A 13,317-nucleotide genomic window follows, 5' to 3' on the forward strand; every position below is an offset into this window, starting at 1 on the left:
GAAATTTCGGAACCGTAGACTTACGTGCAGGCCTGGGGTTGCTATGAATGTCCCCGCAGAGCGTCAGTCGACTGATTTGATAGCTACCTGAGCCATTAACAGAATAAGGTAATCGTGCATGTAGGTAGAAATTTCCACGATGCTTTCGATGTCGAGCATAGCTGCCGATGCCTAAATTAACAGCCGAACAGCATCAAAATAGTTGATTCCAGCCATGAATCCTCCCTCTACTGGTGCTTTGGTAGTTGACGGACAGGTGATGGTGAATATCACTGCTTGAGCATTGATATGTCCATGCAGAGAGGCAAAGGAGTACCAGCCATAGAAAAGCGTTGCTGTCCGCCACTATTTGTAAGCCATATGCACAAAGAAAAGAACAATTCGAAACTAGTCTATTAGGAATGATGCACTGTTCTAAAATCGTGTTCAATTCACCCTAGCAAATTTCAGCATACGGCTTAAAAGAGCTAAATTCCCCTCGATGTCGAGAAATTTCTGTTAAGCCACAAAATGACGAAACCGAAATGCACCTATTTTGTTTCTAACCGTATTCGCCGTCACAGGCGTGTTCGAGAGGAATGAGACTAGAAAAAAAATTATTTTATGGATGATCCACGGCAATAATAACTACGAGTAAGGTTGCAAAAGAGTGAAACGTTTATCTTTGTTTACACAACCTGTATTAAACAGACATCCCGTATTGATATTGGTGTCCACTTGCTTGAATGGGTTTTGTCGCTTTAAGGATATGATGAAAAAAAAAAGCACAGAAATTTTACAGGAGTTGTGATGTTCTCTTCACGTTCGTTTTATCCACTCACGGAAGGCAATGAATGATCATGCGCGGCATTACTTGTCAGATTAGACCGAACAAATTTCGCCGATTCCTAGTTTGGCGTAACTCAACAGTCCGAAAGTTTGAAAGATCATGAACAGTAGTCAGTCTTTTTTCCGGCCTAATTTTGTTACTTAAAAAATCGAGTTTCCAGATGGGATTTGAACCCACGACCCTCTGTGATCTAGACGGATGCTCTAACCACTGAGCTACAGGAGACTCTATGGTGAGCAAGGGTCAATTAGTGGGTATTGACTGGAACCGCATCACGCGGCTACACAGCCAAACTTCAGCTACCGCATAGAAGCTCACTAACAGCATCACGCTGTCACATTAAAGCATCACATGCATTAAAGCATCACATGCAGCCAACCAGCCTCCAAAGTGAGAATGTAAAGATGAAATAAACATATTTTTAAAAAATCGAGTTTCGAGTCCAATTAATTTTCAGTCTCGTGGTTGATGATCTCAGGGAGTCCGTATCAGGAGCGGATTTCATTGAAAGTCACCATGAGAGTTTATGGGGAATTCGTGATGGTGCCCTGTGGTTGGATGATTGGAAAATACCCCTAGTCGATCATTGCAAATGCAGTAGTGTTTTGGTCGAGAATTACTTTCCGGTAGTTGCCAGATGCACAGTGGAACTGCCTGCAAGAAGCCAAGTTCTGATTCCTATGCGAACTAAGGATAGAGACTGTAGAGGTGGTTTCTTTGAGTCCACGAGAGCCCCAGGTGGGGTGTTGATAACTAAAACAGTTGTTGATAGTGACAAGAACGGAAGGTTTTGGGTGAAAGCCGTAAATTTATCTGATGAAAGTGTGACGCTGTTCAAAAACCAGAAAGTCGGGATTATTACTGATATTGCTGAGTGTTCTGACCCTGTGAACTCGCCTCCATACAGGGATGGTCCTATTGTGTCTTCCATCACAAAGGAGCCATCTAAAGGAAATTTGGAGGAATTTGGCATCGATTTGTCTGCCATTGACCTGAGTTGCATTCAAAGAGGACAGCTGGAAGATTTACTTCTCTCTTATGCTGATGTCTTTTCTAGGGGTAAGCGTGACATTGGCAAATATACAGCCGGAGTTCAGCACCATATTCCCCTGAAAGCAGGGGCAACTCCAGTCAAACAGCAACTTCGCAGAGTTCCATTTGCCTATCAAGAAGGCGTTAAGTCAGACTCGAAAGATATGTTCGAAGATGGGGTTATCGAGAGATCTACCTCTGAGTGGGCTAGCCCTCTGGTCATTGCGAGGAAACCCTCTGGAGACCTAAGAATATGCGTGAATTACGACCTAAGAATATGCGTAAATTTTTTCACCACAATCGACATGGTCTCTAGCTACCATCAGATTGAGGTGGCTCCTGAGGACCGGCACAAGACTGCCTTTGTGTCTCCATTTGGGTTGTTTCAGTATTGTCGGTTGCCTTTTCGGCTTGCGGGAACCCCAGGAACGTTCCAGGCTGTGGTCGAGGACATGCTGCAAATCTTGGATATCGAGGATGCTTTGGCTTACTTGGATGATGTGATTTGTTTTCACTCTGGTTTTGAAAATCATTTAGAAGGCATTGGGAGATAATTAAAAACGATCAGGATAGCTGGTTTTAAGTTATCTAACAAGAAATGCCAGTTTGCAACACGCTCAGTCAGGTTCCTTGGTCATGTCATTGACAAGAATGGTATAAGAGCACAGCCAGAGAAGTTGGATATAATCTGAGTGTGGAAAGCCCCCAAAGATGAAGCTGATCTTCGCCGGTTTCTGGGTGTTTGTACATTCTGGAAAAGATTTGTGAAGGATTTTGCCCATATTGCAGTTCCACCTCATGATCTCCACAACAAATCAGAACTTGTGTGGACACCTCAATGTGACTGTGCTTTCAAACAACTGGAGGAAATTCTGTGGTCATCAGTGATTTTAAAACTCCCGGATAGACTGCGACGTTTTACTGTTTCTTGTGATGCCTCTAACAGAGCAGTGGGTTTCGTTCTGGAGCATTCTGATGATAGTGGGAGTAGAAGACCAGTGGCTTTTGGTGGACGGAGACTCGACAAGTCTGAATGCAATTATTCAACTACGGAAAAGGAATGCCTTGCGGTAATTGAGGCCATAAAAGCCTATCATCCATATTTACTTGGACGCGAGTTTGACTTGTTCACTGATCACGAATCTCTGAAGTGGCTACTGACCCGAACCAAGGAACGCAGTGGTCGATTGTGGAGATGGGTCGAAAAATTCAGAGAGTTCCAGTGCAAAGTTTACCAGATCGCAGGAAGCAGGAATATAGTTGCAGATGCCTTAAGTAGATTCCAAGGAGTGAACGCTGTGGACAGGAAGCATGGTCCCTCGATTTTGTCAGACAAAAAAAAGACAGTTGCCCAACACTTTCCCAAATCAAGTCTTTGTTGGTGTCTAAAGCTTCCTCTCCAGAAAGTGTGGACAACGTGGAGCTCAGGGCTTTTCTTAAAGAGTGGCTAAACCTGAGTTTGGGGAAAGACGGTATCCTTAGGCGTAGAAGCATTGGGAACCCTGGCTCAGGACACATAGTTGTTCCCCGAAATCTTACTCCCAGAGTTCTTCAGATCTTGCACGATAACTTGGGCAAGTTTGGTACGACCAAGACCTCTGTTCGGGTCAAGGAGAGGATTTTCTGGCCGCCTATGTCTTTCGACATAGAGGAATGGTGCAGGAACTGCTTGCCATGCCAGAGGAGGAAAAACTCAGTTCTTGCAAGAAGAGCTCTGCTGCAACCAATCATCAGCTGTCGCCCTGGGGAAATGGTATCAATGGATATCGTAGAATACCCTTTGAGCTCTCAAGGATACCGGTACTGTTTAGTGGTGGTCGATCATTTCACCAAGTGGCTGGAATTGTACCCACTTAGGAATCAGAAGTCTGAGACCGTTGCTAGGAAAGTGTTCGACTGTTGGATTAGTTGAAACCCTTCGAGGGAGGCGGCGAAAAGGGTCAAGGCGGGGTTGTGGGTGAGACAGGACCTACTGAAGTCTCGCGTCCTTCTCCGACACAAGTGGGCAGTGATGCAGGAGTGATCGTGTTGGAAGATGACATTTTCCCGGAAGCTGTCGTAGAAGCACCCTCGGAGGATCACTTGCCTGTTCAGCACCCTCCCCAAGCAGAGGAACCAGTCAGAAGGTCTCAAAGAGAGAGGCATCCACCCTTCTGGACGCGAGGCTATCAAATGGACACTTGAAATGCTATTTGAAATTTTAAGGCTGAACTGCACTTGATATATTTTTTCATAATTTTTGGAATTTGCTCTCTCCTAGGAGGGGATAGTGTAAGACTGGTACCGAGTATTGTAGTAGGGGTTACTAAGCTAGGCGCGGTAGCTAAGGCAGGGTCTTTAAAAACTCTTGTACCTGTTACTCGAGGCGGTTTTTGCGAGTAGTAAAGTCATCGTTTTCTTTAGAGGCTTCGTCTATCCTTATTTACAAATCCTATACTCTATGTGGTGCGGATGACAGAATTTAGGGCAGGTATATCAAAAATGGTTGTCTACAGGACACCCCAAGACCACTGAATCCCGGCCGAATATCCACTTCGTAATCTTTAGTTCAAGGCCCAGATAAAAAAAGGGGCGGATAACGCTATCCAACGGATTAATGTCTAACTAGTGGATTCGTGATAGTAAAACGTACTGCGCCATGCTCCGGATAGAGATTTATTGAGTGGATATCGTTATCTAACCTTCAAACAACCCGGGACTGGTCGATACTTCTTCTGCGATAGGTTTGATCCAGACATGTAAATACTATATACAAAATGGTTATGCGATTCTAAGAATCTGTACAGCTCTAATTTTCAATATCACTATTTAGGTTTTTTCTTTGTCGTTAAACATTTTTTGTGTTTTGTCTGACTTGTATGAAAAACCCCAAGTTTTGACACATTAAAGAACAAAGAGACAAACAAAGTGTGTACCATACGGATCGCACTATAATTCATATAAGTGATGAACAGCATTTAGAAACAAAGGAAAAGCTGTAGTCGGTCGTTTTGTACCCAAATTGCGCGCAAGTACCCGTAAGTGAGTCCTTTTGTGACTCAAAAAATTTTGCTTACAGCAAACTCTAAGAGGTTTAATAGTAGATTTTCTCTCCTAGTTTATGAACGATTTACTGTTATAAAATGGTGTTCAGTTCACTCTAGCAATTTTTCAGTATACGGCTTAGGAGAACTAAACTCACCACCACGTTGATAAAAAATATGTTGAGCTACAACATGGCAAAAGTGGAACGCACCTACTTTTTCTCCAACTGTATTTGAGAGTGATTTTCCCTTGACTATGCGCTGTCACGGGTGCGCTCGCGAGAAATTTGGCTGGAAAAAGCTATGTTTTATGAAGTTCCTGCGGCAATAGTAACTATGATTGAGGATGTAGAAGAGTGAAACGTTTATCTTTGTTTGCTACAATCTGGATACAACAGACAGTCTGTATTGAGAATCATCAGGCAAGGATCCCATGGCTGTCCGCTTACATGAAAAGGTTTTATCGTAAAGGGGAACAAGATGAGAAAAAAAGCACAGAACGTCTTAACAATGTGTTGTGGTATTACCTGCAGGTTCCCTGCATACGCCCAGAGAAAGCAAGGAGCGATCTAGTGTGTGATTCACTTGACTATTTATATAACCAGCAGGGAAAATAACCAGGCAAGTGGGAGCCTCAGATATCTCCCTCCAGAATTATCAAATTGCCTTCGCGTCCACTCTTCCCATTTCGGACGAACGACAAGAAACAGCTCGTTCAATTGATTACCGTCGCCTTGATGACTTTCGTGTAACGCATCATATCAGATAAAAGTGAAGTTCAGACAAGTCACTTGGGTAGTAAACATATCCCGATGTTGAAGTGTTTGTGCGCAAAGAAACGCAATAATTTGGCAAGAGGAATGTTTGCTAACGTACTGGTTTTATTATAGGAGATAGTATTCGTCATCTAAAGACTGTATACTCCCTTCTTTCAATTCTTCGTTTTATTTTGGAGTGCTGTTACTTCGTTGCCTGTTTTCTTCGCTTTCACTTTCATCGCTGTAAAGCGCAAAAAAAAAACAGAACACCAGCTACACAAGCTAATAGTTTAGTGCTTTCTTCGATATAAGGAATAACGACTACCATTCATGTGTCTTTTTTCGGCATGACCGGCTTTTCGCAAAGCATTCTTTTGAAAATAGTAGTAGTTCAAATTTTATTTTTATTTGAATAGAATAAACTAAGAAAACTGCCAAATTGTCTGCTAAAGGAGACATTTCCAAATTGAGACAACTCAGTCTCAATCAATAAATTCGACATCGACGCAATTAACATTCTACTTATCTTTTGATGCGTGCCAGACTATAGTGTGTAAATAACTGATCTTTTTGACTAATGAAAATGCTTTAACACCTTTGTTTTCTTGCTTTTATTCACCAGCTGTTTTTTATCTGATAACGAAGCACAACGGTGGGCGACAAAGTTGTGAACGGAATAATATTAAGGAGAGGGAAATGTTTTAATCAAGAACCATCTAGTTTAAAATATATATATACATATAGAAGGAAGCGCTAAGTAGCTGGTTTCATAAAAAGTAGAATCACGGAATCTAGAGCAAAACTGTAGGATCAGCCTTAAAATAAACTCATTCCCTCCAAACAAAGGCCCATTGTAAGCTATTTTAAGAAATTTCTGGGAGGAAACTGGATTAAAATAAGGTCTGCTCTTGTAAAGTATAAAGTCATTTCATATATTAACATATTTTATTTATGTCCTCTCCTTTCCAGTTGTTCTATTTATTCATTCAAATTAGCCACTACGTACTTCGCAGGAAAATTATATAAAAAGTAGGATTTCGGCAGGGGACTACAATTGAATTAGCAAAGCTTGACCAAAGTCACTTCTCCCTTTTACTGGTACAAAAGATATTTGAGGCTTTTTGAGTGATGCTGTCGTGATAAATTTTTGTCCTAAAGAAAAAAAACTTGGAAATCATCCAGTGCTCACCAGAGGTATGTAATTGAAATGTAATTTAGCCTAAAGATTCCAAGCTATTTTACCTCGTGTAAATCATGTGAAGGAATCACCAATGACTGTTTATAATAAGTTTGGATATAGACAGCCCGAGTTTTAAAGGTTTTCGCCATGGTAAGCTTACGTACGGTTAGAAAAATCATACACAGCCAACACCCGTATATTGTGCATAGTTTTCTGTTCAAAAGCAAAACAAAACAGGAATGATGAAAAATATAACCAAACTGGCACAACTGTTGTAAAGCATACAAATCATAATAGTGCAAGAGCGACCGCGATTATGCTAAGGTCCATTCATAAAACACACGCATTAAGCAATTTGTTTTCTAATTGTCATGAGAAACACCTTGTTTGTTTTTATAAGTCACAATTCGGCCGGATTTCTCTAAACACATCACTCTCAGATTCCGTATCGAAAAAAATAACTTCAGGCAAAGGTGTTAAGTTTGACCTGCCGAACTATTTCATTTTGTGAACTATTACAGATTATGGACGTTGATGGTTTGCGAACTTCGGCAGTTTAAAATTTTTGACGGCTTTAGCTTGTTTAACTCATTAGATTAGTTAAACCATTCTCACAAGGATTCTGGTTGGCGTGTTGCATCGTGTTTTATAAGAAAATAGAGCAAGCTGAAGGCACTAATCTTCGCTTTGGAAATAAAACTATTTGACTCTGAACATATTTGATAGTTCGTACAAATTTTTATTCTTAATAAGAGGTCTGTTACAATTGTTTAGAATCACTCGTCGGTTTAGATAGGGCAAATCTCTCCGATTGCTGGTATAACATACAACTACAATCTTGCAAAATGAAATAGGATGAGCGGTAATCCTTGTCCCAGAATGTCGACTCGTTATTTGCCCCAAATATCTTTTCATTTTCATTTATGTTTAGATTATTTGGCTTGCGGCGAACCAATTTCAGCGAAACTAAATGGCTTCTGATTCCAGTAAAGTTTCTCACAATATCACAAGCCTCGAGCACCAGAGGTCGCTCCCAGCCTCCTCCTGTATTCCATGGCTTATTGCGCTCAGCACTGAATGTCTGGCCATAGTCATCTTTAACATCATCGCCATTATTGTGTTTGTGAAGCAGCCCCAGCTACAGCGCCGGAGTAAATACTTGATCATCCATCTGGCCATAGTTGATTTGTTAGTCGGAGCAGTATCAGGACCGATGCAGATTCATTTAAGAATGGCTTTGTGTTACGGAGAGCTGGAGAGTTATGATATAACTTACTTAAGAATAAATTTAGCAATAAGACCTTTTTTCCCCTTTGCATCTCTTGTTAATCTCACTTTCATTTCGTTGGAACGAGCACACGCAACATATCGCCCTTTCAAGCATCGTTTTATAAAGAAATGGGTTTATGGAATATTCATAGCTTTAATTCATTTATCCACAGTTTGTAAGGGTGCTATAGAAGGGTTTACCGATTGGCCTTTCAATTACATTTGGGTTGGTTCTTCTTATTTCAGCCTTCTCGTTCTCATTTGCGTCTCTTATATATCCATCGCTATCAAAGTTCATTGCAGTCGTCGTCCTCAACACCATTGTGCAGCCGGTCTGAGGGAAAGAAAACTGACGAGTACATTGTTTTTTGCCACATGTGCATCATTATTAACTTTTGTGCCGGTTGTTATTTACGAAAGTATGATTATGTATCATATCATAGCCATTCCAAAATTTACCTTACATTTTCAAATTTCTAACACTACGCTACTATTATTCCTGGCCAACTCGCTAATTAATCCTATATCCTATGCAGTGCGAATGCCACACGTTAGGGCAGGAATATCAAAAGTGGTATTCTGCAAGACGCCCGATAACCGTATAAATCCGCTGGAATAAGCACTCCATAATCTTTAGTTTAGGCTGAAGCGTTATTAGCAATAAATGGCTGAGAGCCTCAAAGATTCTGAACAGCTGCTTTTTTATGTTGTTTGTCGTTGTATATGACTTTTGTAGGCTCTGGCTTATAATAATAAATACTAAGTTATACATTTCAGATAAAAGAGATAAACCACGATGGTACCATACGGATCGGGTGTAATACATTTATATAAGTAATGAACAACAAGACGATTGATGGTTTCTCAAACAACACTAACCGAACCCTATTCATATATTCAAATTCCTAATGCAGCTGAACGTGCATACACTCAAATTTCTTCCTTTTCGGTGCGACAATCAATTTACCTCTATGAGAAATTTTAGTCCACCCTAGTGCTTTGTACGCAACTAACCGTTAATAGGCCTGCTTAACGAATAAAAACGTGCGTGAAAATTATCTCAGCGCAAAGATAAAAGCTCCTGGCAGATCTTCTTCCGTGTTATTACTTGATTTACGGTAAAACAGGAACATTGGATCACGCAAACACCATTTTAAACGGACACCCGATAATAAGCGAACGCAAGCCAAAAACGCGATTGTTTCTTTTCTCGGCAAACACCTTTACGATGTGGAAGTGAACACCAAAATTGAGTCCATTAGTAATTCAAATCTAGCATGAGCGAAATGCACCTGTCCTGTCTCCATCCGCACTTTTAAAGAGTATGATGTCCATGTTGTTTCAGTTAAAAAAAAAGAGAGCTTCAAATATCTCCTTCCTGAATAATCGAATTGCTTTTACGTCTACTCTTCCCATCTTGAACTAACGATAAGAAACAAGTCCGTTTGATTGATTATCATCGACTTAACATTCTTTCGTTCACCAACTGATATCAAGATAAAACATCATTTACCTTCAGTTGTAGATTTTTTCATAAACTGAATTTCAGGCAAGTCGCCTGTGACGGAAAACATATCCGTTGTTTAATACATGATGTTTGTGCACACACACACAAAAAAAAAAACCAGCGTTTTGTTTACTAACATGATGGTTCTACTCTGAGAAGAAGAAGATTCATCCTCTGAAGCCTGTCTAGTTCAACTCTCGTTTTTAATTTATACTGGTTGCATATTAAAATATATGCAATTTTAATTTCATATTTCGACTCGGTTTTTATATTCATCTCCGCCGATCGAGTTTACGCGAAGATTTCCGCTCTCCTTTCACCGATGCGAGTGTTACTGGAGGGTATTTGCGATTTAGTGCTGTTACGTCTATGTTTGGTAAAATGTTCTTTCCTCAGAATATCAGAAAATCGTTCAGTTCTTCTGCGGCCAAGCATATGCTTGATCATTGCAGTTTCCCAATAGACATAGCCGTGAGTGGAACATTATTAAGAGGTGTAAGTAAAAAAAAGAAAATTCAACGGAAATACGAGGTAAATGGAGTGTAAAGGACTGGAACTGTTCCTTTCATTTTATTCCATTGAGTTTTCTATGGCTTTTGATTTCGTAAAAAGTAGAATATTTGAGTCTAAAGCATGGCTGTACGATCAGTCTTAAAAAAAAAACCATTCCCTCCAGGCAAAATGACAATTTTAAGCTATTTTAGGAAATTTTCTTGGAGGAACAGGAGCAAAAATATTGTCTGCAGCTGTGAAGAATGAAATTACTTTAACTGTTCAGTCTGTTCAGAGGCTGTACTATTTATTTATTGAAATAAGCTGTTACGTATTTCGTAGGAAAACTGTATAAATTGAAGGATTTCTACAAGATTACAGTTGAAGTAGCCACGCTTGACTCAAGACATTTCTTCCTTGAGTACTGCTGTAGGTAACAAAAACAAACCTTGAAAATCGTCCAGTGCTCACCTTAGGTATGCAATTGAAGTGTAACTAAACCAATGAAATACGAGATACTTCACCTCGTGTGAATCATGTTAAGAGATCATCAATAACCGTTTCAAAAGTCACTCACGACCTTTTTGTTGCTCTATGCATACATACATAGCTACATACATACATACATACATAAACTTTATTGAAGTGTCAAGGTATTTAGCTAAAAGCTAATTGTGGACACTATAAATGAATAACATGAGTATAACATAAGATTAATAGAGTATAGGTAAAAAAAATTTCAAGGATATATTCTCAAAATATCATTAATATATATATAAAGCATCAACATATAAAATTGTTACAGACAATCATATAAGCAGCAATAGAATGTATATACAGAATTTAGAAAGTTAAAAGTCTAGAAAATTTAAATAAGACGAATTTAAATAGAGGGTAGGGGAGCACACTTCCAATACACCAGGCAGCCACACAGCAAAAGCCACTATGCATACCCACGTGCACCTCTTTAAGATGAGCATGTATATATGCATGCATATATCCAGGTAGCAAATGACCTAACTTATTTCACGTAAAAATGACTGAAAGCTTTTGGGGTGAAATTAAAGATTCCTAAATGATATGCCTCTTGTAATATATTTTAAGAAATCATGAATAACCGTAATTCTTTTTGAAAACATATTTCTCTGTTTTTTTTAGTCATGTTTACAAAGAATTGTTCTATGCGTATATCGAGTTATAGTTGCAAGCGAAAAAAAAGAGTCTATTACAACTGTATTGGGTTTACTAAGTAACTATAAATAAAGTGCAAGGTACAAACGACCAAGAAATGTTTCAAGACTGAATCTTTATTCAAAGAATTGTAAATTTTCTGCTCAGAAGCGAAAAACGAACGAGCCTCTTGCACATATAAATCGACGTTGTAGATTGTGCGTACTAGAATCGTTGTATACTAAAAACTCACGGAAAGATAATTGTGTAGGTTTGCATTGACAATTTTCAAAAATTCTGAAATTGTACGGTTTTAATATTAAGATAAATCTTCTATTGAACAATACTTTTAGGAAATATCAACCCTTTGAAAAACGAAGCGCAAAACTGATACTGATCGGATAAAACATCATTTACCGTCAGTTCTAGAATTTTTCATCAAATGAATATTTAGACAAGTCGCGTGAGTATTAAACATGTCCCTTTGTTCAATGCATGTTTGTGTACAGCAAAAGACAAGCTTTTTGTCTACTAACATGATGGTTCCATTTAAGGAGTCAGTAATTATGTTTCGATATATTTCAGGAACAAGAATCTCTCTCTGAAGCCTGTATTTTTACCTTCCTTTTTCAATTATTTTGTCCAATTTACATAAGTTGCTTGTAACTGAATACATTTACATTTCATTTGATACTTTAACTTTTGAATTCATCTCCACCAATCGAGTTTGGGCGAAAATTTCCGCCCGTCCCTTTACTGCTGCTAGAGTTACTGGAGGGTGTGTGAGTGCTGTTACTTTAGTGTTTGGTGTAAAATGTTTTGCCTTAGAATTTATCAGAAGATCATCCAGTCCTTATTTTTGCTTGATCATCTTGGTTTCCAAAGCGACGGAGTCGTCACAGTAATAAATTCAGAAAATGATAAGGTTCTAATTGCAACCCGTCTGATGTAAAAAAAACACTAAACGCTGAAATTCAAATCCTCGAAAGAAGCAAGAGGTAAATGGAGTGTAAAAGGATTGAAACACTTTTAATCAGATTCTGTTGATGTTCCCTTGGCTTACGATTTCATAAAGAGCAGAATAACGGAATCTAAAGCATAACTGTAAGATCTAGCCTGAAAAGATTTTCAGTCCCTCCTACCAAAATGACCATTCAAGGCTATTTGAGAAGAATTTGCTGGAAAGAAGGCGAGAACAATTTCTACAGCTGAGAAGTAGGTCATTTAATGTCTTAACTTATTTGTACTATTAATTCATTCAACTTAACCATTGCGGATTTAGAAGGAAAACTATATAAACTGAGGGATCTAGACGGGAGATCTCACATAAAGTAATCAAGCTTGGCAGAAGTCCTCCTCTTCTTTTATTGATCCGAGTGATATTGCACGTTCTTTGAGACTGCCGTGGCAATTCTTTGGTGATAACGTTCTTTCCTAAACAAAAAAAGCTTGGCAATCGTTCGATGCTCGCCTAAGGTATGTAATTGAACGTTATAAATATGAAAAGAAACCTACAACATATCCTAATATTATACCACATGTTAATCATGTCAACAGATCCTCAATGACCGTTTGAAGAAGTCGCTTATGCCTGTTGGTCTCCTTATTTTTTTTTTTTAGCAAATGGCTTAATGGTTGTTAAATAAAATAAATAAAACCTTTATGCCCATCTTAGAACTACCCCCTTGAAAATAAGTGCTGGTCATGCTGCTTTGCCTGAGCTCTGCTTGCTGGGCCACGGGTAAATAAGCAAGCCAAGGTTGAACGTAAAGGACTCTGGGTAAAACCCAAAGCCAGTTTAATAAGTAAGATAAGTTCAATCCAGTAACAACATTAAAAAATTAAATTGCTTGAATTTGGCCCAGGAAAGGTGAGGGCAAAACAAACGCCAAACTCATGTACAGCCGGGCCGGGCTGGTAGGGGAAAAAAATTGAAACTCTCTGTAAGCAAGTTTTGGGGCAACTGGACCCACAAGACTATTCACGTGATCTGGGATGGCCAAGGCTGAGAGCGCATGCTCGGTTTGGGCCTAATGACGGTTGCCATGTGAATGGTG

General features: G+C 39.3%; 1 protein-coding gene across 1 annotated transcript; it reads left to right on the forward strand.

The window, feature by feature from the left end:
• Positions 1-6,553: 6,553 nt before the first annotated feature.
• On the forward strand, positions 6,554-9,582 carry LOC111347657 (uncharacterized). The gene is made up of 2 exons (XM_022954883.2): positions 6,554-6,836; positions 7,754-9,582. Exon 2 carries the CDS (start codon positions 7,793-7,795, stop codon positions 8,708-8,710), a length of 918 nt encoding a protein of 305 aa, XP_022810618.1. The 5' UTR covers positions 6,554-6,836; positions 7,754-7,792; the 3' UTR covers positions 8,711-9,582.
• The last annotated feature ends 3,735 nt before the right edge of the window (positions 9,583-13,317 follow it).

This window comes from Stylophora pistillata, chromosome 3 (genome assembly GCF_964205215.1).
Source record: "Stylophora pistillata chromosome 3, jaStyPist1.2, whole genome shotgun sequence".
Lineage (NCBI taxonomy): Eukaryota > Metazoa > Cnidaria > Anthozoa > Scleractinia > Pocilloporidae > Stylophora > Stylophora pistillata.

Bases quoted from the DNA above. Each gene is read 5' to 3' on its own strand.
- LOC111347657 (XM_022954883.2), top strand. From the start codon at position 7,793: ATGGCTTCTGATTCCAGTAAAGTTTCTCACAATATCACAAGCCTCGAG.